This window comes from Panthera onca, chromosome B2 (assembly GCF_046562875.1).
Source record: "Panthera onca isolate mPanOnc1 chromosome B2, mPanOnc1 haplotype 2, whole genome shotgun sequence".
In the NCBI taxonomy this organism is placed as follows: Eukaryota; Metazoa; Chordata; class Mammalia; order Carnivora; family Felidae; genus Panthera; species Panthera onca.
In genome coordinates, this window is record NC_138343.1 from 68,215,944 (window position 1) to 68,242,078 (window position 26,135).

Here is a 26,135-nt window from a genome sequence, read left to right on the forward strand (position 1 = left end):
TTTTGATGTAATCCCAGTAGTTTATTTCTGCTTTTGTTTTCCTGGTGCCAGGAGACATATCTAGAAAAAGGTTGCTATGCAGAATATCAAGGAGGTTACTAGCTGTGTTCTTTTCTAGGATTTCTATGGTTTCAGGTTTCACATTTAGGTCTTTAATCCATTTTGAATTTATTTTTGTGTATAGTGTAAGAAAGTGGTCCAGTTTCTTTTTTTGCATATTGTTGTCCAGTTTTCCCAACACCATTTGTTAAAGAGACTGTCCTTTTCCTACTGGATATTCTTTCCTGCTTTGTCAGAATTAATTGACCATATAGTTGTGCATTTATTTCTGGGTTTTATATTGATCCATGTGTTTATTTTTGTGCCAGTACCATACTGTTTTGATTACTACAGTTTTCTAATATAACTTGAAGTCCAGTATCGTGATGCCTCCAGCTTTGCTTTTCTTTTCCAAGATTGTTTTGGCTATTTGGGGTCTTGTGTGGTTCCATACAAATTTTAGGATTGTTTGTTCTAGCTCTGTGAAAAATGCTTGTGGTATTTTGATATGGATTGCATTAAATGTGTAAATTGCTTTGGGTAGCATCAACATTTTAACAATATTTGTTCTTCCAATCCATGAACATGGAATGTCTTTCCACGTCTTTGTGTCTTCTTCAATGTCTTTCATCAGCATTTTTTAATTTTCAGAGTACAGATCTTTCACCTCTTTGGTTAGCTTTATCCCTAGATATCTTATTACTTTTGGTGCAGTCATAAATGGAATTGTTGCTGCTTAAACAATTTTAATCTGTGTCATTTCTCCTTGCCCTGACTACCAGATAGCTTGCTAACTGTTGATGAGATACCACATTACTTGTGCTAGTCTCCTGACTGGAGAGACCTTCCTCACTGCTCCCCATGCTCACTTCCAGTACTAAAACATAAGGACACACACACACACACACACACACACCATATACACACATTTTTTTACTTCTTACTAATACCTTATGGTTCATTTAACATAATATTTCCTCTGATCATTTAGGGTAGAAACCTTTGCCTCTTTCTAATCTCTTGGAGCAGTGAATAATACCTGAATTTCTCATTTAGTACGTATGTCATACTCACCTAGTCTTTTTATATGCTAATCTTGTCACCCCACATATAATCTCCTCGAATCCAGTATGATTCTCATAGTTTATTAACTCTCCCAAAGTAAAAAAAAATAATGTGGTCATTTATGCACAAAACTCTCTGTGAATATACATGATTAGCAGTCACATCCTTTGCAACCTGTCCTGGCTTATCATTTTGCTCCATTCTATATATCTGCCATCTTCAAGTACACACTAAGACTATTTTGTTGTACTTATTTGCATTATATATTTCTTGAAGGCAGGAACCATGTCTTATTCATCTTAGAATCTTTGGTACATACCCCAATGCCTGGCACATCAGAGGATTTTAGTAAAATGTTTGCTGAGCCAAAGAATGAGTGATAGATGTGGGTGGTAAAAAAGGTAAGAGGAGGATTTGATGAATATAAAATGAAATGTTCAGGGGATATTTACTGCAGAAAGGGGGACATATATTAGATTTTGAAGAATATGAGACATAAGTAATACGAGAAAAGAGACAGTGAACTAGAGTTGTCTTTGAAATTTTATAGTGAATATATTTAATCTCAATAATTTTTTTCAACAGCACTTTTCACTGTTCATGGAATAGTATTTTGGAGAAAAATGGAACAATTTAATTCTTTGTTTAGAGCAATAGTTCCAGCAAATCTGCAGCCATCTGGCCTACAGGCCAGCAGGGTTCTCATCCCTGAATTTTCATGTAGAGCTGGTGAGACTGAACTTCTTGCCCTCACTGTCTGGGCTTTGACCTTGCAGAGAGGTTCACAGGGAGGTAAGGGCCAGCAAAGTTTCTCAGACCACAGGGAAGTATGTGTCACCCCTGGACTGCCCCCTGCTGAACTTGCTGCCCACAGTGTGCTGCCATGATGCTGACACTCCTGGGGAAAGAGGGCAGTGTTTCCTGGCTTCAACATCAAGTGTCTGGCTCAAAGATTTTGAAGTGATTAAAATGTCCCCCTTTTCTGGGACACCTGGGTGGCTCATTTGGTTGAGCATCAGACTCTGGCTCAGGTAATGATCCCATAGTTTGTGGGTTCGAGCCCCATGTCAGGCTCTGTGCTGACAGCTCTGAGCCTGGTGCCTGCTTTGGATTCTATGTCTCTCTCTCTCTGCCCCTCCTCCACTGGTGCTCTGTCTCTGTCTCTGTCTCAAAAATAAATAAAACACTAAATTTTTTTTTAAAAAAATGTCCCCCTTTTCTGACAACCAACAATTAATTCTGTAACATATCCTCTCCTCCTGCATTCCTTTCACACAAAGAGAGCAGTGGCCAGTGCTTCTCTTTGCCTGTGAATACCATTTACTTTTCCGCATTTAACATGCAGGATTTCAATCATTTTGATATTTATCTGACCCATTTATGCTGGCCATGCCTGGAAGCAAAACTTCTACCCTTAGTGTCAGCATGAGAGTACACTTTGGTGAAGGAGCTTGACTGATTGGCTGATTGATTGACTGATAGGTTTATCCATTCATTTATTCTAATGCTTGGGGAGTACTTGCTATATATGCAGTTCTGTTAGGTACTGGGGAGAAAAGGGCCCCTACCCTCCTGGAGTTTATAACTAAGCTGCTTTTTATAATTCCTCTCAACTTATTCTAGGTTTCAATCTGGTTTTTCCCCTCAGTCCCTAGAAGAAGTGAGAATACTGAATAGAACAAAGTCACTGACTCTTACTTGGAGTGATAAAAATGCAGCACTAATAATATGGAATGGCCAGTTCATCCATTCTCTTTTCTTGTTTTACCAATAAAACAAAAACAGGCATGTGAAGAGCTAGATTGACTCTCAGAACTTCTTACTGTTGTAGGCATGATGGTGTCGTTGAGGAATGTGTCACCAAGAGTGAGAGGGAAGGGTCCAAGCGAGACACTGGAGACATCTGTGGAAATTAAAAAAAATTACGGGCACAGAATGAGATTGGAGAAGTTTATATAAGAACAAAGTCAAAATTTCATATACTCTTTCTGTCATTCTGGAATTTACAGATATGAGCTGCATTCTTAACTCATTTAAGATTACATAAATATGTTCTTGAGAAAAATACAACTCATACTTTTGGTCCGTTGAATTCTCCATTCTCATCTAGACCCAAGTTTGGTGCTATTCTAGATACGTTTCAGTTAAATGGTTTGCCAATGAGATCTGGTTAATTTTTCTTTTTGTGACTATATAAAGGATGCTTATCTTGAATTTATTTGTTTGAAAATATTGGCGATGATTGTCTCCAAGTTGTAAGATAATGGGTGATTTCACTTTACCTTTATTCTTTTCTAAATTTTCCAAGATTTATACAATGAACCTAAATTATTTTATACATTTAGAAATATCAGTTATTTTTAAGAAAGTATATTATAAATTTTGTCAACTTCAATTAAGGATTGCTTTTTAACTAATATACTTCCATGATAATTTTTTCCCTTCCCTCTCTTTCATGATAATCAGGAACAGGTGAATGAGGAGGTCTAAGCTTACCTGGAGAAAACACAGGGGTTTCACCAGGTGCTCCTAATGTCTTCTCTGTAGAGATTTCATCTTTTCTATTAGCACAATAGGAAAGAGAAAAGAGATGGTGAAAAGGAGCTTGATGACAATAGGGGAAATTTATTTACTTTTCCTATACTCAATAGACTTAAAATTAGAGGAAAACCCTGTAAAACTGGGTTTGCCTATTTTTTCAATATAGAAGTAATCTTCAAATATATTTCCATTGAAGACAAATTCAAACAACCCCTGAAAATGGTTATATTTGGCTCCAGGGCTTTCCCATAAGCATTTTTCATGTGGTTCTGGGGAGCACTTTCATTGTGGGCAAAACTGGTCTTTGGGCTTGATGTTTTATAGTCTCATTGTGCTTATACTGTGTCCTTAACATCAAAGATAATTGCATGACATGATCTATGTATGACTGAATATTCTTGCTAAAATCTCAGATCCTCAAACCTGCAAATCCAGGGAATGCTTAAGTTTATCTACTAGAGTAAGTCTTGTGGTTACAGCAATAGGAAAGAGAGAGATTTCTGGATAGTCCAGATATATTAAATCCTATTCTGGACACACCCATTGCCTGCAAGAGTTATGGGTAGCTTTGCAGGCTATGCGGTGGCCATCTGGAAAATATCTAAGGGCAAGTCCAAGGGCATGGTTATAAAGCTGTCTGCATATGATGTTGGCTCATTCTAGCAAACTCTATGTAGAAAGGAATAGCAGTAGTGATATCTTTTTAAGCTCACTGAAAGATTTGTTACTATTAGCTATCAGGTTTTAATAGCTCGTGTCTATGTTAGTACAATGTAGTCATAGTTGACCAATATATTTGATTCAATTTTCTGTGGCTCATGCTGATGGGAAGACCAAAGGGAATGGATGGGTGCTATGCTGTTATAGAGACATCTACATTGGCTGTAGATAATGAGACCATCTACATATTTCTAATATACTCAATTCGGCCAAAGGGCTAATAGGGATGGTATACAAAGTACCATCTGTTGGCCTGGCATGGCTCTGACCAGTCAGAATAGATGTAAACATGGAGGACTATATTGGCGCACACAGGCTAACTATAAATTCAGACTGTTTAGGAATGAGGTATTCTTGTTCTTTTCTGCTGGTATTGTGCTATGTGCTTCAGAAATAGTTTGTATGGATATCATATTTATAAAGATCTCATATCAAACATTAGAGCATTTGTGATTTAGACAATTTTCCTTTTTTTCCACTTTATAGGTCTCGTTTATAGAAAGATCTTTCCTACTATTATAACTTTGGTATCCTTGTTTTACCTTGCTGTTAAAAAGAAAATAACCAAGAATAGTTATTAAAGTGCTGGCTATTGCATTAGTTACAAGTCAACAGCCCACTTTGCACAGGACCCTGTGTCAGATGTTATTTCCTTATCCTCTGCCACTGGGTATGATTCTGCCACAACAATGGCAATCTAGACCATCACTCAAAAGCTATAATTTGGGAAGCTGGGATATTGGATTCTTCCACTGGCTTTTATTTTAAAGTAATTTGAAGCTGGCAGATTTATGGGCTACTCAGATGAGAAAATTTTCTGTTTTGTCTTCCTGGAAAGGTTGAAAATAAGAAACAGCTTCCTTGCCTCCTCTCTTAACAACTTGGTAATCGTAGCTAATGTACAATGTTTGTCTCTTGCTCCTTAGCAATTCTCTCTAGCAATGTTGGTAGATGCAGGAGTGGATGGGATGATTCCGTTTCTTTCTCTTTCTGTGTTGGGTAGCTGTTTCCTATAATTTTTAATGTTTTTCTATCAAGTCTTGGTACATTCTGCTGTATTTTTTCTTATGGGTGGATGACCTCTGCTTTACTTTCTTTTTCTTTTTTCGAAAATTGGAGGAGTAAGTATCATACTATATTTATTTATTTAAAAAAATTTTAATGTTTATTTATTTTGAGGGAGAGAGTGGGGGGAGGGGAAGAGAGAGGAGAGAGAGAATCCCAAGCAGGCTCCGTGCTGTCAGTACAGGGCCCAATGCAGGGCTCGATCCCATAAATTGTGAGATTATGATCTGAGCTGAAACCAAGAGTCAGATGCTCAACTAACTGAGCCACCCAGGTGCTCCAGTATCATCCTATATTTAAATAAGAAGAGTGAATATCTCTGTGTCTTGTGAACAAAGTTAATACTCTAGTACTAAGATTTTCTTCAATCACATTATTCCTTCTGGTATCAACTTTTTAAAATTTCTAAAGAATGGCTCAGTAGACATATCAATTAACAAAACACATGAGGACTTTGCTCAGGTCTGTGGTGGTGGGTGGAGAGACATAAAACAGTCCCTGCCCTTGAGGAGTTCAAACTCGTACAGGAAAATAGAGTAAAGCAAGGAAGTGTTAAATAAAAATGTAGGTGCCAAGGGGTGCCTGGGTGCTCAGTTGGTCAAGCGTCTGACTTCGGCTCAGGTCATGATCTCATGGTTCCAAGGGTTTGAGTCCTGCGTCGGGCTCTGTCCTGACAGTTAAGAGCCTGGAGTCTGCTTCAGATTCTGCATCTCCCTCTCTCTCTGCCCCTCCCCTGCTTGTACTCTGTATCTTTCTCTCTCAAAAATAAATAAACATTAAAAAAATGTAAGTGCCAAAAACAGTGCAAAATTCAAAGCAGGGAGATATTGCTGCAGGCTCAAATAGGCTGTTAAGACATCATGGGGTCCATGGAGGAATCCACTAAGAGCTTGAAAGGAGAGTAGGATTTGGATAGGTAATATGGAAAAGGCAGGATCTTCCGGGCAAGAGGGAAAGGCTAGGGTCCAGAATCCAGCATGAGTAGGGTGTGGTCTGTATGCAGTGAGGAAGGGCATGGTAGCAGCAGTGGGATCATGGGTAATGGAGGCAAAGTTGGAAAGGTCAGGGGTTGAAATGCCTCAATTGATTAGTTTGGACTCTGTTTCCGTGAAGGTCCTGGCAGGAAACAGATGGCTCACTCATTGTGGGGTAATTTGAACAAAATTTAAAAAAGGATTACTTGCAGGCTGCCTAGGTGGCTCTCAGTTGGTTAAGCGTCCGACTCTGGCTCAGGTCATGATCTCGTTACTCCAGGGTTTGAGCCCCGTGTTGGGCTCTGTGCTGACAGCTCAGAGCCTGGAGCCTGCTTCGGATTCTGTGTCTCCCTCTCTCTCTGCCCCTCCCCGGCTCATGCTCTGTCTGTCTGTCTCTCTCAAAAATAAACATTAAAGAAATTAAAAAAAAAAAAAAAAAAGGATTACTTGCTAAGTTGTGGGAAGAGCATAAGAGTAATCATAAGGCCAAGTGCCATACCAGGGCTGGTTAACAGTGGGATGCTCAAAACACCCCTAGCCCAGGAGGGGTGAGAAGATGGACCGGTTACCACGATAGAGACAGAGAAGGCTCTGTGGAAAGGCTGCCTGACAGGAGCTGAGATGAAGTTGAAGGAGGCTAATAGCCCTTGAAAACTTTGCAGGTTGGTGGTTGAGGGGAGGTGATAAATTCACTCACCTCATTCTGTCCTCACCCTCTGATCTCCTGCTCCCCACCGACTATTCCCACCGAGGAGTCAAGGCAAGTGATTCCAGCCTCTCCACTCAGCTTTCTGTACACAGAGCATGAGGGGGATTGGTGGGCAGAGGATATTCAGAAGGGTAAGAGGAAGATGTGGGAATCTTTTGAAAGTCATTGAACAGGCCTCAGTGTAAGAAAAGGAATTTTTCAGACTTATTAATCCAGCAGCCGTTATGCAAGTTAAAGAGGGGAAGAGGTTAGAGGCAGGGAAATCCATTAGGGAGATCAGATTTGACATTTTTCACAGTGTAAATTAGTAAGGTCCTGGAAGAGGTTGTTGGCAAAGGGAATAGAAATGAAGGAACAAATGTGAAAAGCATTATAAAGAATTGTCAGTAATTTATACAGCAAAATTTGTGTCTCTCTTAGTATTATCTTCAGATTTAGATTTCTAAATGTTATAAAATGTATGTGATTTGTGTTTAGAGTTTGTCTCTTTTCTTTAATCATTTTACTAATGTACTTTTCCTTGCCTTTTAAAAAATTTTGATTTTCTTATTTGATATTCAGTTCTTGTTGAGAGTATAGCTTAGTGAGTGCTTCAGTAATTTAGTTTGAGAAATACTAACGCTTTACAGAATACCAAATAAGACTTCAAAATTCCGGTTGTTCTCTGATTGTGTTAGTATTTCCCTGATGTAATTAATAGTTTATAATAAATTTAAAAATCAAACTATTTTTTAAAATGTTTATTTATTTATTTTTGAGAGAGAGAGAGAGAGGGGGAGAGAGAGAGAAGGAGCACAAGTAGGGGAGGGGCAGAGAGAGAGATGCAGACACAGAATCTGAAGCAGGCTCCAGGCTCCGATCTGTCAGCACAGAGCCCCATGTGGGGCTCGAACTCACGAACTGTGAGATCATGACCTGGGCCGAAGCTGGATGCTTAACTGACTGAGCCACCCAGGCACCCCAGAATCAAGCTATTTTAATTGCTCTATATCCCCTAAGTGAAAACACACTTTAGATACTTAGCACATAGTAGTGAATCCGTTTTATCTGCAAACATAGTGCCAACACCTGTCTCAATCTTTAGGGCCTATCCATTTCCCCTTTAGATACTCATTTACCTTTAGCGCAATATATGCATAATTTTCTGTCAAAATAACCTACACAGACCTCAGTGGCTGACATAATATCATAGCTCAGTCTCCATTATATGATCTTTCAAAAGTCAAGAGCATGCAGCATTCTATTTTGGGTACTTACCTCTCAGGGAAGTGTCTCTGTTTTATTCTCTGCAGAAAGATAAAAAGTAATTTTACCAGGAGAAAAATGTCAACTGAAGAGCTAAAGTCTATTTTCATTCCCTTTTCCCTTTAACTTCACTTCAACCAGGCTGTATAATGTTATTGTGCAAGAATAAAATTCTTGTTGGCCTTATCAGGTATCTCTAAGCATTTCTTCAACTAACCTTTATGCAGGAAGCCAATTCAAAAGGGGCGGGGGCTGGAGGACTGGGAGCTATCCAGGCCGTGTTCTAAATGTACAGCGTTTAGGCTCACCTGCTGAAGAAGACCCAGGTGCTCCTGGGAGTTGCTGAAATTTTTTCCAATGTCAAAGAGGCAGAAGGTCTCCTGCTGGCAGATGCTGACCCAGTTCTGGTATTCCCCTGGGTCAGGGATGCGGTCCAGAAAGATCCGATATGCTTCCCACACTGCTTCCTGACACACTGCAATGCAGTACCATTCATTAGGAGTAGAAAATGGCCACATCCTAAGATGATCCTTGTTTCCCAGCCCAAGCATAATCTTAGAACATGGAATATTCTTTCATGGCTTATGTGGATATGCTAATTTATAGGCCATAGAAATCAAGTCATTTAAAAAATATTTATTGAGCCCCTATATATGTTATGGAGAAAAATAAAAGAAGGAAGATAGGGAATAGAGTACGTATGTAGGTTGTAGTTTAAAATAGGACAGCTGAGGAAGGCCTCACTATAAAGGTGACTTCTGAGCAGTTTGGAGAAGGCCTCAAGGCTAGAGAATGCTCTGAGCATTGAAAGAACAGCAAAGAGGTCAGTGTGGCCAGAGCAAGGATGAGAGTAAAGGAAGATGAAGACAGAAAGATGTGGTGAAGGGAGCAGGGATGGCATAGGGCTTTGTGGACCAGTAACTTCCAAACTGGGGCAAAGGTACCTGGCTATATTTAAAGACTTTCCAAGGGGTAAACAGACACACAAACAATTTAAATAGAATCAATTTCTAGGTCTCATTTTTTCCTATCATGCTCTCCTAAAGCCAGTCTGCCTAAGGATACACCTTTCCTTTTCCCTTGGGTCAGCATCCTCCCCCATTCATCCATCCCTAACTTACTGTAGCACAGTGCCTCTCGGTCATCACACAAAGGGACGACATGAAATAATAGTGTTGAGGTTAAGAAAGCAAGTGAACTGAGCTGAACATGTTTTTACAACAGGGTGGTTTCTGATTCTTTGCTTTCAACACATTACAAGTCCTAATGGAGTTGACAGCTGACAAGCCATTAAAAATGACAGATCATGATGTGATTGTTAGCATATAATGCTAAAGGAACTTAAAGAATAAAGATATTACTGTAACAAAACTCCATCTATTTCTATCTACTTATTTTACGTAACAAGTTTTCTCTGCATTTAAGTGAAACTAAGGAAAAGAATAGAGATAAAATTGATCCTAAATCCTGTCTCATTTTAGCAAAACATAATATGAATAATAAGTAATGGTACACGAACTAATAGAGGAACAACACCAAAGTAACTCCATCTAAACAGAGGCTGAAGCTAATGAAGCTTTAGCTATAGGCCCTTCATTTAAACTGGCCTCTTCCCCAAGTCTTTGTATTTATAAACATTCCCCTAATTTTGTATTTATAAACATCGGTACTCACAAAAACCTATAACGGATCTTATATCTGCCAATATAAATTTACTTAAATTTTTTTGTTAAATTTGTATCTATTTGGGGGCACCTGGGTGGCTCAGTCAGTTAAGTGTCCAACTCTTGGTTTTGGCTCAGGTCATGATTCCGTGGTTTGTGAGATCAAGCCCTGCATCAGGCTCTGTGCTGATGGCATGGAGCCTGCTTGGGATTCTCTCTCTCCCGCTCTCTTTTCCCCTTCCCTGATCATGGTCTCTCTCTCTCTCTCTCTCTCTCAAATAAATAAATTTTAAAAAAGGCCTTAAAAGTTTGTATCTATTTGTTTTAATCAATTATATATTAAGAGTAATTATAAATGCAATTGAATCCAAAAGAAATTTCTTTGGAAACATAAAGCCTACAGTAATAGGAAAAAATAAAATCTGTAATTTAAATTTATATACATATTTTTGTTACTGAGAAGTATGTTAGAGTAGCCAATGACAGACTTTCAAGCATAAAATAAACTACATTAAGATAAGACTGAAGTGGGGAGTGGAGTAGAAATGTAGGTGTGTGGAGAAAAAGGATCCACGTTGCATTTCCTACCGTTAAGAAGAGTACATGAAGGCATGTACTTGTTGAGTATTTGATGGTAACAATTGAGTGGCTATGGTAGATTCTACTGGATGCATAAAAATTCTCTAGTTTTTGTTTTATTTTCAGTATCGATACTTACAACTCATCAAAAGTTACATCTTATCCAATTATTTAAACTTACAATGAAAAGCTTTGGATGTTAACTGAAACCCATGTAAAGAGGTGCATCATTTAAAAATTATTTTACAGGATTAAGTGAAGGAAAAATAGTTAGATGACATCTTTCATAAGCAATTATAGTATGTTGATTTTACTTCAGTAGGAATGGGAAGCAATTGGAAGCTTTAGGGCAGAAGCTGACATCATCTGACTTTCTAAAGAAACTGCCTACCTGCTGAGAGAAGGGACTGGGGGGAAGGAACACAGTGAGAGAAGACCAGTTTGGAAACTCTTACTCCTATGCTTTATTTCCCTTCACTCCCCATTTTTATATGTCTGGAGTTTTCTTAACTTTCTGTTTTAACAGGCAAAGAGAATTCCTGACCAAAACAAGCTCAGATCATCTACCAGCAGCAACCTCACCAGAACCCACAAAGCCAGGAGTGGGTGCTGTCCCCACCAACCCAAATGTGTCATTGAGTTTTCCACATCTGGGGAAGTGACAGGGGTCAGCACACCTGGAGAGCAAGCCAATAGCCTCACCAGGAGAACCCACGTTTGTGAATGTTCTCTCTCTCTCCTGTCAGGCAAGGATTGGAGGGTTGTAATGCCTCTCCCAATACCAGCCATCATGCAGTCTTTCGATCTTCACCTCTACTCAAGAGTCTACATATCACGCAAAAAGGAAACAACACTTGAATATTTTGAGACTTACCCAAACCTTAAGAGTTGTGTGTCCAGTCCAAGCAAACCAGTTGTCCTTGCTACCCTTCTCATCTGTTTACTCCACACTTTCTTTTGGAGGCGTTACACTGACCTTCCATCTCTACCCAATGCACCTGCTAATTTAGTTCAAAACACATTTAATTGCCAGAGATAGAGGATTTCCATGTATATAAAATCAACTAGCGCTGCCTTTCGGGTCTTAGTGTTGGAGACTTTCACTGATAATATCTGTGTGTGGAACATCTGGAAGAACATAATATGATAATCCTTCTATTTACTAGTCTGACATGTCTGTGGGCATGTTGCTTTTGGTCTCAGATTAAGTCTTCCTTTTATTTCAGTCCAGTTTAAGGTTTGTTTTTGGTGCCTGTATCTTCCTAGCTCTGCTCCTTTCTCTGCTGCCCTTTCTCCTACTTCAGGGACACACAAGACCCCCATCCCCATTAAAATCCATTTTTCACAAAGGCTCTGAGAGAACTTTCTACCCGAAGCACAAATACCTGAAGCTGTTTAAGGAATTATTTCCCGGAGAGGAGAGATCACAGTCAACACCACAAAAATATAAAAAGCTATAAGAGAATATTATAAAAAAATTATATGCCAACAAATTGGGCAATCTGGAAGAAATGGACAAATTCCTAGAAACATATGAACTACTAAAACTGAAACAGGAAGAAATAGAAAACTTGAAAAGACCAATAACCAGCAAAGAAATGGAGTCAGTAATCAAAAATCTCCCAACAAACAGAAGTCCAGGGCTAGAGAGCTTCCCAGGAGAATTCTACCAAACATTTAAAGAAGAGTTAATTCTTTTCAAACTGTTCCAAAAAACAGAAATGGAAGGAAAACTTCCCAACTCATTCTACAAGGTCAGCATTACCTTAATTCCAAAACCAGACAAAGACCCCACTAAAAAAAGATCTACAGGCCACTATCCCCAATGAACACGGATGCAAAAATTGTCAATAAAATATTAGCAAATCAAATTCAACAGTACATTAAAAGAAACATTCACCACAATCAAGTGGGATTTATTCCTTGGTTACAAGGGTGGTTCAATATTTGCAAATCAATCAGTGTGATACACCACATTAATAAATACATATGATCCTCTCAATAGATACAGAAAAAGCATTTGGCAAAATACAGCATCTATTCTTGATAAAAACCCTCAATAAAGTACGGATAGAGGGAACATATATTAACATCATAAAGGCCATACATGAAAGGACCACAGTTAGTATAATCCTCAATAGGGAAAAACTGACAGCTTTTGGTCAGGAACAAGGCAGGGATGTTGACTCTCATCACTGTTATTTAACATAGTACTGGAAGTCCTAGCCTCAGCAACCAGATAATAGAAATAAATAAAAGGCATCCCAATTGGCAAGGAAGAAGTAAAACTTTCACTATTTGCAGAGGACATGTAGAAAATCCAAAAGACTCTACCAAAAAATTGCTAGAACTGATACACAAATTCAGTAAAGTCACAGGATACAAAATCAATGTACAGAAATCAGTTGAATTTCTATACACCAATAATGAAGCAGCAGAAAGATAAATAAAGGAATCAATCCCATTTATAACTGTACCCCAAACCATAAGATATCTAGGAATAAACTAACCCAAGAGGTAATAAATTTGTACTCTGAAAACTAGAAAACACTTATGAAAGAAATTGAAGATGACACAAAGAAATGGAAAGACTTGCATGGATTATAAGAACAAATATTGTTACAAAGTCTATTGTACTCATTGAAAAAGCAGGAAAGAATATCCAATGGAATGACTGTCTCTTCAGCAAATGGTGTCAGGAAAACTAGACAGCAACATGCAGAAAAATGAATCTGGACCATTTGCTTACACCATACACAAAGATAAACTCAAAATTGATGAAAGACCTAAATGTGAGACAGGAAACCACCAAAATCCTAGAGAAGAAAATAGGCAGCAACCTCTTTGACTTTGGCCATAGCAACTTCTTACTAGACATGTCTCCAGAGGCAAGGGAACTAAAAGCAAAAATGAACTATTGGGACCTCATCAAGATAAAAAGAAGGAAACAACCAGCAAAACTAAAAGGCAACTGACAGGATGGGAGAATATATCTGCAAATGTTATATCTGAAAAAGGGTTAGTATCCAAAATCTATAAAGAACTTAGCAAACTCAACACCCAAAAAACAAATAATCTAGTTAAGAGATATATACTGGAATATTACTCAGTCATAAAAAAGAATGAGATCTTGCCATTTGCAATGATGTGGATGGAGCTAGAGTGTATTATGCTAAGTGAAATTAAGCCAGAGAAGGACAAATACCATATGATTTCGTTCATATGTGGAATTTAAGAAATGAAACAGGTGAACATATGGAAAAAAAGAGAGAGAAGGAAACCATAAAACAAACTCTTTAAAAAATTTTTTTTTAATGTTTCACTTATTTTTGAGAGAGAGAGAGAGAGAAAGTGCAACAGAGTGCTAGCTGGGGAGGGGCAGAGAGAGAGGGGGACATAGAGTCTGAAGCAGGCTCCAGGCTTTGAGCTATCAGCACAGAGCCCAATGTGGGGCTCGAACCCAGGAACCATAAGAGCAGAAGTCAGATGCTTAACTGACTGAGCCACCCAGGTGCCCCAACAAACTCTTAATCATAGGGAACAAATTGAAATTTGCTGGAGGGGAGGTGGGTGGGGGATGGGTTAAATGGATGATGGGTATTAAGGAGAATACTTGTTGTGATGAGTACTGGGTGTTATATGTAAGTGATGAATCACTAAATTCTACTCCTGAAACTAATATCACATCATATACTAACTAATTGTAGTTTAAATAAAAACTTGAACTAAAGAAAAAAAATAATTTCCCTGAGGCATTGTAGTTTATAGTGATTAAAAAGTTAAGGATGAAACAGGGACCAGTAGCTTTTCTTTAGACTTTTTGAGGAGCAGGGTTTTTCTGTGACTGCTTTGATGTCATTTTTCTGGCCTCTTGGAAGTTTAAGCACAAAGGAGGAGGTGCAGAATCCTCCTGTGACTGGGAGAACAGGAGCACAGTGCATGCCCTACCAGGAAAGCCCCTTATCCTTACCAAGGGAGCATAAGAAGAACCCCTTGAAAGTTGAAGCATTAAAGGATCTCAGGGCTGGGAGGAGTCTGAAAACTTCTGAAAGCTGGATTTTTCTAACCCTTTAACTTAGTTGTTAAGTTATTTAACTTACTGCATCATCCTTCCTTGAATCTACCAGAAGAGATTTCCAAAGGGATTCTAGGCAAATCCAGAACCTTGCCTCTCTAGTCTTCCCACAGTTGCTGGCCAATGCCTGAAATCTGGCCACAGAGTCTCAGTCTTTCTCTTGAATCACATATGGTAGGCTGTTTGGCGATGTGGGAAGAACCCTAGGGAACATGTGTCCTGGAGGCCAGGCATGCCCTGGGATAATTATTTACATTTGGAAAGATCAGGTTAGACCAATGGTATGTAAAAACATCCACCACAGGGTTGGGTATGCATTAGATGGAGAGATAACACACTGGAGTAGGAGTCAATGCTGGGTTCTAACTTTGCTCTGCCACCAATGATGGCTCTGACTGAGCATGTCACCTCACTTTTCAAATGTGTACAATGGGGGTGTTGGCTAGATATTCTCTAGACCAGTGCTTCTAAAACATTAGAGTGAAAATGAATTACCTGGGAATCTTATTAAAATACAGATTCTGGACGTGGATATGGTGGGGTGAAAGTAGGTCTGTATTTCTAACAAGTAGCCAGATGCTTGTGATACGACTGATCTATGGATGACAAATGGAGAAGGAAGAACTAGGATTCTATCTTAAACTTTCTCTAAGGCATAAATTAATGTGGAAGGAAGATCTAGCTTTTGTGGTTGGGAGAGGTAGAGAGAGAGAAGAAGAGAAAGAAGAAGAAAAGGAAGAAGAAGGGAAGGAAGAGGAAGAGGAGGAGGAGGATAATGGGGACAGGGAGGTGTAAAGGGAAGAGGAAGACGGGGAGGCAGAGGATGGAGAGGGGGAAGAGGGAGATACAGAGAGGGGTAGGCGGTTTGAAGGGAGGAAATCAAAAGCAGGGAGTTTGCCTGGGTAGGAGCCCAGGGTTCCCCTGGGAGACTACCAGAAACACTTGCGGTCTTGCATTTGTGCTTTGGGATGAGCATGTTTATGATTCTACCATGAGGCTCAGAACACGTTCATTTGTGGTGCTTTAAGTATTGGAAAAACAAATATCTCAATATTTCATTTGATTTGATGAATGTGGAAGCTTTCTCTCCTACGTGTGAAAGATGTCAAAAGATAATTTTGTAAAAGCAGCAACAAAAATGGTAAGTGGGTAACTCTGTCAAAGGAATACCACGTTGTAGCTAGGTCTTATTTCTTGTTTCTTTGGGAACCAATTTGTTAGACTGAAGAACCCATGCTGATGAATAGTAAAATTTCATACCACCCAGGGGCAGCCATAAAGATAATGGACTGCTGTTGCCACGGGGAGAAAAACAGTGGTTTGTTTCATCCAGGAAAGCAAAAATGCAAATGGCAAACCTAATCAAGAACGAAGAGTTAGGGATACAATTCAGAGTTAAAAACTTGGTTATAGCAATAAGTAGCCTATTTTCTAAATACCTGCGATGAATCCTATTTGTGAATGTCATAAAGAATTAGAAGTTACCTTAGAATAGCAGTATTGTGTTCATATTCAATGTGATGCATATACTATGTATTTTACTTCCATCCATGAACAAATAACATGAAATATACCAGTGTCATTATCTGATCAATGTGTAAACACATTCAAAATGAATAGTTTATACATGATTGTCTTTTCTTCGCATGCCCAATGGCCTGTTTGCTTCCTGTGTCCATCAATAGCGTTTACTCAGAAACTGCTATGCAGAGGTGCTATGCTAGAACCTAGGCATAATAATATAGTGTACTTTGTTTCCTATAATTGGAGTTCTCCTTCTGACTGTGATCCAGTACTTGTCATTTCTCTGTGAGTATGGCTTCTGTCAGAAAGCAAATATCTGTTCCACATAAAATGAGACATACGAGGAACATAAGGCTTGATATTTTTGAGACAGTTAGTTATACCTCCAAAACCCAGTAAAAACTCCCCAGACTAACTCAATCTCTGTACATTTTACAGATGTAAATACTCAAGAATTTTGTAGGATGTTAGTATCATGAAATGGGTTCTCTGTTGTCATAATTTGTAATACATCGCAAGCTAGAATTGAACCAGCATGCACTAGTTAATGGGCTTGAAATAGAGCAGGCTGACTGTGCTTTTTAGGAATGGAAACAATTATCTAATGTGATGAATGAAGGTGGACATCAGAAAACCTCCTCAACTTTCACATGGAAGATGAATTGAATTTAGGTTTCAGTTAGATATTTTTGCACTATTTGGAGCAACCTGGGGGATTTAATAGTATCTACTAAAGGTTCTTTTTTGTGTTCTGTTTTTCATTTAAAGAAGAAGCCATGGGGACTTTTTCATCTGTAGTAAGTGAATGACAAGGATAGTCACTGATGGCTGTGGTATGCTTGAAGTCCATCATGATTTCTGAGAAAGCCCCAAGAATTCTGTTATGCTGTCTTGGGGTGAAAACTGTACTTTAACTCTGCTGGAAATCACAGTCATTGTGTTGTAAATCCTGATAACATCCCTGCATTATATCTCAGTAACCACTGTTAATTTGTGACTCCTGTGCACTTTGGATGTGCCTCCAGGTTTCCAAACTTCAGCACTTTTTGCTGGGTCAGCAATAAACAGCTTAAACTCAACAAGAAAGGAGAGAGCATCTGGATTGTAATGTTGCTTTTGAAAAATGAAATCCTAAGTCATAAATCAACTTGCTCAGATTCCTGACGTTGCAATCATTCTGTGCTTCTTACTTAACAATGATAACATTAAAATTCAATATTGGGCTTTGGCAAAAATAAAACCAAGTGGTAATACTCAGCGGCCAAGGCCCCCAGGTGACTCATTAAATGCCTTAATAGTTCTGGGTTGCACAAGACATCATTTTAAATCTTTTTTTTTTTTTTTTTAATGTTTTTTTTTAACATTTATTTATTTTTGAGACAGAGAGAAACAGCATGAATGGGGGAGGGTCAGAGAGAGAGGGAGACACAGAATCTGAAACAGGCTCCAGGCTCTGAGCTGTCAGCACAGAGCCTGACGCGGGGCTTGAACTCACGGACCGTGAGATCATGACCTGAGCCGAAGTCGGTCGCCCAACCAACTGAGCCACCCAGGCGCCCCAAGACATCATTTTAAACATAAGAGCAGACATCTACCATAGTTCTGAATGTTTACTATTCATTACTCTCAGGTCAGTTGACTGATTTCTGTAACTCTTGTGACTAAATGAGAGACTCTGGAAGTTTTGGGCTAAAGACAATGTATGACTGAATGAAAAGGAAGGGATAAAAAGAATGAGAGGCTAAACAGGTTTCATCTCTTTCCTTACCTCTCAATCTATAATAAGCTTGAAGACTGGCTAAAATCTGTTTCATGGATTCCTGTGGACAGACTTTAACCCCGGCTGGGAAAAATGTTGATCTTTTGGGTCGATGCTTGGCCAAATCGAATATTCGTTTCATGGTTGACACTTTGTACATTTTTGTAGTACTTTCAGTTGTTTCGATTCTTGGGGCATTGTCTACATCTTTAGTTTCAGAATGGTATGTTTTAATGGAGAGATCTGTAAAAGAAAAATTGATTCCTGGTGAATATATACATTGATATATGTGAAACATATGATAAATGAATGGAACAAACTAAAAGTTATAATCCTCTGGTTTATTTAAGTTCTACTTTGGAGCAACTGCCGAATTCCAGTGACAAGGCATTTTCATAAATAAGGGAATAGCATAATGAGCTGATCAAGTGTATTTGAAAAAAAAAAACCAACATCTCAAATCATCTTGCCTTTAGGAACTGCCAAATATTGAAACCATTTCCCACACATCTCTAAAAATCACTCCCCACTTAGCACTCAAGCCTCCTGAGAGATGCCTCTTTTGATGGACATTATAATTCAAGTGGGTAAAGATAGCACATTGTGGTACCCAGAGGTACACTCTGGATGAGGAAGTGGAGAGCTTCTAAAAACCTAGGGGGAAAAAATGCAACAAACAACCTTCCTGCCTGTGAATGGCAGCGCTAGGATTTCTGTGGGCGGGGCTCAGAGGGTGGCAATCTGGTGGCAAGTGAGTTGGGGCAAGGACACATCTTAGAGTCAACTTTACAGAGCAAGTTTGATATTTTATGGAGAGAGGTGAGAGGAATGAAAGGGAGTATGAAGAGATCAGGTTGGCAGAGGATTTAACTCCCTGAGCCATTTCATCCTGCTGGCACCGCTGTGTCTGTTAGGGTAAGGTCTAGACTTCATTTTTAACTTTCTGGACCTCTTGTAACAATAACTTACATTCACGGAGTCCTTTCTTACTTCGAATTTTTTTCCTATGTGTCATATTATTTCACAAAACTCTACTGTGTTGATGAAACAGATTATATGTTTCTGGGTTTATCACACAGTAGGGTACTGAGGCTTGGAGGTGTTGGAGCATGTTAATAGCGGTCAGATCTCAATTACCTCTCTCCCACTCCACCTCTTTCCTTTTATGTCTTCCACTTAAGAAAGGAATAATTGATGAACAGTTGGGACCGCTCACTATAGCCCCTTGAGACCCTAACCATGTGGCTTACTGAGACTTCTATTCCCATTTTAGTAAAGAAGCATCTCAAACTCTAATCTTCTGGCATAGACAAGAGAATCAAGCAGAAATCCAAGTAGGGCAGCTGCGGAGGAACTCAAATCTTGCCACAAAGCATAAACGTCCCTCCTTCATTACAGGAAATGGACTGAGTCCTGTGGGAACACATATTCTCTGTCATTTTGAGGCGTCTTAGAGTACTCTGTCAATCTTGGACAGTGATAAATTCCCAGGAATCTCCAGGAAGAAAGGGAGCTTATGGATTAATTTGCTCACCCAGCCACACATCTAACCAATAAATCATCATCTCTGAGTAGAATGCAGGCATCAGCAACTTTTGAAGGTCTCTAGGTGATTCTAATATGCATGCAGGTTTGGGAAACCACTGCTCTAAGGATCTGTAAGAGCATTTCCAGGGGACGAGTCAAGACAACCCATGTCAAAATGGCTTAAACAATAAGGAAGTTATTATCACATAGAAAGGAAAGCTAATGGTAAGGAATGCCTGGTGAAAACAAAGCTCTGACTCTGCCTTTCTGCCACCGTCTCACTCTCTTTGCTCAGTCCCCTCACGTGGTGATTATATCTGTAGGCTGGCTTCCACTGAATTAAACATGCTTGCCCTTGTTCATTTTGAAAAATAACCTTTTCCTACAGTGTGGCTGACTTATGCCACATGCCTGGACCAATACCAGTTGCCAAGGGATATACCAGTGCCATTGACTTGAGTTGAGTGATCATAGAGTAGGGGACTGAAATTACCCTGAGTGGCTCGTTCTAACTGTGGAGGAGGTGGAGGCCATTTTCCTTGAGTTAGGCTGGCTGCATGGCTGAGTGGAAGGTGCCCACTGAACACTGGCAAGTGCAAGAAGGAGACAGGAGCAGAGTATACATTGCTCACTGAAGCTGGTAAAATGGGAATTTTAGTTTAGGAATGTTAATTTCTAATAACCTTTCACACACTCACAGATTTCAGTGTAGGTCACAGAAAAAAGTTTTTGTAATTACAATTCATTTGCCACTAAGATTAGAAAAAAAAATGTGGGTCATTAGAGAATTCTAGGCCTATCCAGTATGGTAAGCACAGACCATGCTTTGGGAAACTGTACTCTTCATTCATCCTGCACATCTTCTCACAGTGCCTGCCTGTAATGTTGGTCCTGCTTTCCACTTTGTCACCCCTACAATATCCTGCCCTTTGGGGTTGGTCTGGTTCTTACTTTGTTTTTTAAAAATGTTTATTTATTTATTTTAAGAGAGAGAGAGAGATGGAGAGTGGGCAGGGGAAGGGCAGAGAGAGAGGGAGAGAAAAAATCCCAAGCAGGCTCTGTGCTGTCAGCGCAGAGCCTGATGTGGGGCTTGATTCACAAACCATGAGCTCATGGCCTGAGCTGAAATCAAGTGTGGGATGTTTAACCGACTGAGCCACCCAGGTGCCACCTGTTCTTGCTTTTTAATGTTATGCTCTGTTAGAACCCGCTGAATAATTTGCTTTGGGAATAGTATTTACTTCATCCTGGCTCTGGGAACAGTGCCCCTGTCCTGGAATTGTTCCTACTTGGATTCTTCTGGATCTTAACACTTTGCTCATATCCAGGCTTGCTCACATAGGACTGCTTGATCCAGGTCTTTGGACTTCATTCTACCAGGATAGGATTAGAAGGAGGTGAAAAAGTTCCAGATTTGCTCTGTGTCCCAGAATCCCATGAGCTCTGACCTGTTCCTTTTTCCCCACTGGGATCAATCTTCCCTATTCTTCACATGTCAAATACACATAGCCAGTGATCAACAATGAGGGTGAATTAGGGTGAAGTGAGACTTGGTTTGCTTGGGATATCCTGGTTTATTTGGAGCTATCCTTTCAGTCTCAAATGTATCCCTGTTTGGAAAATACATTATATGGTCACTGAATTTTTAATATCTCCTTGGTAAGGGAGACCCATGGCAAATATCCTACAAATGATTGTCTCCCTCATCTAGGAAGCACTTTTTTCCACTTTAAAAATCTCTACTTAGGTAATTCTTTGTGTTGAAAATTACCTTCCAGTAGCTTCTGCACAGTAGTCCTATCTCTGCCCTCTGGAATAGCAAAGGTCAAGTTGACAGTGCCTCATATTTCCTCTACGCTATGCATTTCTCTACTTTAGGTTAACCATCTTCCACCTTTCTCTGGTGTCCTTTCTCACATGAGTAATAGACACTTCAGCCTGTGTTCCTTTAGACACATAGAAATGACCACAGGGGATCATTTGTGATGATACTATCACTTGGGCAGGGATCAGAATCTTCTGCCTGTATCTTGACCCTAAGTCATCACTAGAAAAGAGGTAGGCAAAGTCTCTGAGAACACAGACTAAGGGTTACCTGTGTTCAAAAATATTTATAGAAGAGGCCACACTTACAAAGTCTGTGTCTTTCCCAAGGAATTCAAGTAAAATAAACCCAAAATTTAAAGATTGAAACATGGAATGTTACAGATTTCAATGAGGTAAAAAGAGCTGATATTTATTGGTGCTAATGAAAGCACTCTTTGGTAAAGCAATGAGATCACGTTAGATGCTGTCCTCCATGTTGCATAAATAGTAATGTTGAAATTGAACTGAACTTTGATTCTCTGGATGTATTTTCATGTGCCTGATATTTTTAGTTTATATAAGTATTTAGAAAGAATAGGTAAAAGTTTAACGAGAATGCATTGATAGTTGAATGACCTGCTATAAAAAGGAAGCATATTTAATAAAAGATTAGAAAATTTTTTCAGGCAGAAAATCCTTGACAAAACATGAGTATAACCTGTATGTTGATGAATTGGCTGCCATCAACAACTATTTCTGGGTGAAGTTCAGAGTTACAAAGAAAAAGAAGGGCAAAGTGGTTTCAGAAAAAAACAAACAAAAACTCTGTATCTTTTCCAGAATACAATATAATAAGAATTTGGACAAAAATAAATACAATTGTACTATATTATATTGTAGATTAATCACCAGGAAAACAGTCTAAGCCAATAGTTTTTGGAAACAGTCATCTCATTGAATGAGGAAAAGAAAAAAATGGAAATTAATATATTTGAATATTCAGAGCTTCTAAATACACATGAGAGACAGCTAATATTCATTGCTTACTTTCTAAATTTAATTTAAATATGTTCATTATTTACGAAAGAAAAATGTAGTAGCAACAGAAATTATATGTTTCTTGTTTATTCAAAATGTTTTGATAACACCCGTGGTACACAGGGCCCTTGCTCTGTGACTCACTAGCTATACAGTTGGAAGCACTTGACCTGTCTGTGCCTGAGTTTCCTCACCTGTAGAATGGGGAGTGGTGGTGCCTCTCCTCCAGGGCTTCTGTGATACTAGTAAATGAGTTACCACCTGGGCAGCACTTAAAACAGCATTATGCACAGGGTAAGTGCTCAATAAAAACTCCTTTATTCAATAGTATATGCATTTCACTCCCTGGTATTACTTTTCCTTCTAAACATGTTCTTTCGTGACACTTCTTCTTAGTCCTTAGACAAGACTATGCTCATCCTGGAAGACTTCCTGTACTTCCATCCTTCAGTGCTTATCTCCTATTTGTCTGTTCCCTCATATCGGCGGGCCCTTCTTTTCCTTCTTCCTTCAAGGGCCAATTTCTAAGCTTTCTTTCCTTTTCCACTAAGCTTTCTCAGACCTCATATTCAGAATTCATTTATTGTTCTCTTGTATTTCATTTGTCCTGTCCACCTACATTATTGCAACCTCCCTTTTAAATTTCTTCTCCCTGCTACAGTGTCTAATATCAGAGATTTTGAGCACAGTCATCTTATTAAAGATAATATCCTAAGTGAAAAGATAAATAAAAAATTCCTCTGTGAATGAAACTCAAAAGAACAGAAAGGAGATGGGTTATGCATAAAGTGTATTTTAGTAAAGTCAGCATTCCCAGGTACTTTCAATTTATCCAAGAGTAAATAAATAATAATAAATGGAAACAATTAAGACCATGGGTGTCAATGTGAAAGAATATTAATATTGCTTGGCTCTTTAGGATGACAAGTCCTCAATTCCCTTGCCCCTGAATAATTGTGCTTGATAGGTAAAACTTTATGTTAAATTCAGCCCTCTTCCTACTCCTCACTTTGTACCCTTGTAGCTGAACGTGGATGGAGAAAAATAACCATTTGGACTCACTTAACAAATTTTTTTTAAAGTTTATTTATTTTGAGAGAGAGAGTGAGCAGGGGAGGGGCAGAGAGAGAGAGAGAGAGAGAGAGAGAATTCCAAGCAGGCTCTGTGCTGTAAGCATGAAATCTGACATGGGGCTGGGACTCATGAACCGTGAGATCATGATCTGAGCCAAAAGCAAGAGTCAGATTCTTAACCAACTGAGCCACTCAGGTGCCCCCAGACTCATGTTAAATTTATGATCCATAAATAGCATCACACTATGTTTCCCTGGTCCACTGAGTTTCTCACTCTCCAGGAGAACTACATACAACTTTTCTCAGATTTCCTGCACTTCTGGCCAATTCTCACTTTTAGCTGATGACCTGGTTCCACATTTTCCTGAGAATGAGGGGAGCAAGAAGAGAACTTTATCAATGCCCAGCATTGCATCTGCTCACTGACTGCATCTGCATTCACATTCCAAAAGCCAAATACTCTGCTTTCCTTCCTGTGACTATTTGATGAGCAGTCTATTCCTATTCAAGGCCAATTCCTTTACTTGTGTACTGTCTGTATCCCATCCGTTTACACCTCTTGAGGACATTCTTCCAGAAACTCTTCTATCACTTGCCTATGTTGGTATTTCCCTTCTTCTTGCTGGATTACTCCAATCAGCCTACAAACACGCTATTACTTTTCCTTCTACTTAAAGGATTCTCTTGATGCCATTTCCCCTCTAGCTATTGATCCATTTTTTTTTTTTCCATTCCACAGCAAAAGTCGTTGAAAGATCTGGCTTTACTGCTTTTCCTAAAACAAAGTAAGGTCCTATATGGGTGAAGATTCCTCTGATACCACACATAAAAGTATCAACATTTCCTCCCTTCATTCTCTTTTTTCCTCTATTTTTTTTAATTTTTTTTTTTTATTTTTTAGAGGATTGCAATGTGTGCTCATAGAGCCTGGTGTATTCAACATGCTAATGTGCCACCTCACCAGATGGTGTCGCTATCTAACACATAATGTATACTGAAAAGGGAATGTTGGAAAATCAACTGCTATTATCACTTCTTTGAGTTTGGGATTATACATGTTGAGTACATTTGTTGATGGGAGTGATGGTGAGAGTGGTGATTTCTCAGCAAAAGAGACCATTTGAGGAAGGGCTGAGGCAGCATGGTGGGATGGGCTCACAATGAGTTGGGAGGTTCTCATGAAAGGTGTGGCAGGAAATATTTAGGTGGGCAGGAAATATTTAGGTGGGTGTCCATGGGCAGGGCTCCTTCCAGCAGGCTAAGAAAAGTGGTTGACACCAAAAGTTTAAATTGGGGAAAAACTGAGAGCTTTCCCCTTAAGGTCAGGAACAAGACAGGGATGTCCACTCTTGCCACTGTTATTCAACATAGTATTGGAAGTCTTAGCCTCTGCAAAGAAATAAAAGGCATCCAAATCGGCCAGGAGGAGGTCAAACTTTCACTCTTTGCAGACGACATGATACTCTATATGGAAAACCTTAAAGATTCCACCAAAAAACTGCTAGAACTGATTCATGAATTCAGCAAAGTTGAGGATATAAAATCAATGCACAGAAATCAGTTGCATTTCTATATACCAACAATGAAGCAACAGAAAGAGAAATCAAGGAATCAATCCCATTTACAATTGCACCAAAAACCATAAAATACCTAGGAATAAATCTAACCAAAGAGGTGAAAAATCTATACACTGAAAACTATATAAAGCTTATGAAAGAAAATGAAAACGACACAAAAAACTGGGAAAAGATTCCATGCTTCTGGATAGGAAGAAAAAATATTGTTAAAATGTCAATACTACCCAAAGCAATCTACATATTCAATGCAATCCCTATCAAAATAACACCAGCATTCTTCACAGAGCTAGAACAAATAATCCTAAAATTTGTATGGAACCAGGAAAGACCCCGAATAGCCAAAGCAATCTTGAAAAAGAAAGCCAAAGCAATCTTGAAAAAGAAAACCAAAGCTGAAGTATCACAATCCCCGTCAAACTGTATTACAAAGCGATAATCAACAAGACAGTATGGTACTGGCACAAAAACAGACACTCTGATCAATGGAACAGAATACAGAACTCAGAAATAGACCCACAAATGTATGGCCAATTAATCTTTGACAAAGCAAGAAAGAATATCCAATGGAATGAAGACAGTCTCTTCAGCAAGTGGTGCTGGGAAAACTGGACAGCAACATGCAGAAGAATGAACCTGGACCACTTTCTTATACCATACACAAAAATAAACTCAAAATGGATGAAAGACCTAAATGTAGGATGGGAAGCCATCAAAATCCTCAAGGAGAAAGCAGGCAAAAACCCCTTTGATCTTGGCCACAGCAACTTCTTACTCAACACGTTTCTGGAGGCAAGGGAAACAAAAGCAAAAATGAACTATTGGGACCTCATCAAAATAAAAAGCTTCTGCACAGCGAAGGAAACAATCAGCAAAACTAAAAGGCAACTGACAGAACGGGAGAAGATATTTGCAAACGACGTATCAGATAAAGGATTAGTGTCCAAAAATCTATAAATAACCTATCAAACTCAACACCCAAAAAACAAATAATCCAATGAAGAAATGGACCAAAGACATGAATAGACAGCTCTCCAAAGAAGACATCCAGATGGCCAACTGACACATGAAAAAATGCTCAACATCACTCATCATTAGGGAACTACAAATCAAAACCACAATGAGATACCACCTGTCAGAATGGCTAACATTATTAAC

The 26,135-nt window shown here is 39.0% G+C and overlaps 1 protein-coding gene across 2 annotated transcripts in view; it reads right to left on the reverse strand.

The window, feature by feature from the left end:
* The window catches only part of IMPG1 (interphotoreceptor matrix proteoglycan 1), a 137,966-nt gene that overhangs the window by 94,733 nt on the left and 17,098 nt on the right, over positions 1–26,135 (reverse strand). The window contains exons 1-6 of one of the 2 annotated variants that reach the window (XM_060615996.3): positions 20,735–20,845; positions 17,969–18,204; positions 8,667–8,833; positions 8,371–8,399; positions 3,601–3,665; positions 2,928–3,007 (exon numbers count right to left, since the gene is read on the reverse strand). In XM_060615996.3, the coding sequence (XP_060471979.2) occupies positions 2,928–3,007; positions 3,601–3,665; positions 8,371–8,399; positions 8,667–8,833; positions 17,969–18,204; positions 20,735–20,808 (651 nt within the window). In that variant the 5' untranslated portion in view covers positions 20,809–20,845. Of the gene's footprint in view, positions 1–2,927; positions 3,008–3,600; positions 3,666–8,370; positions 8,400–8,666; positions 8,834–17,968; positions 18,205–20,734; positions 20,846–26,135 lie in introns of those variants that run through there. The other variant, XM_060615995.3, reaches the window with a different exon arrangement.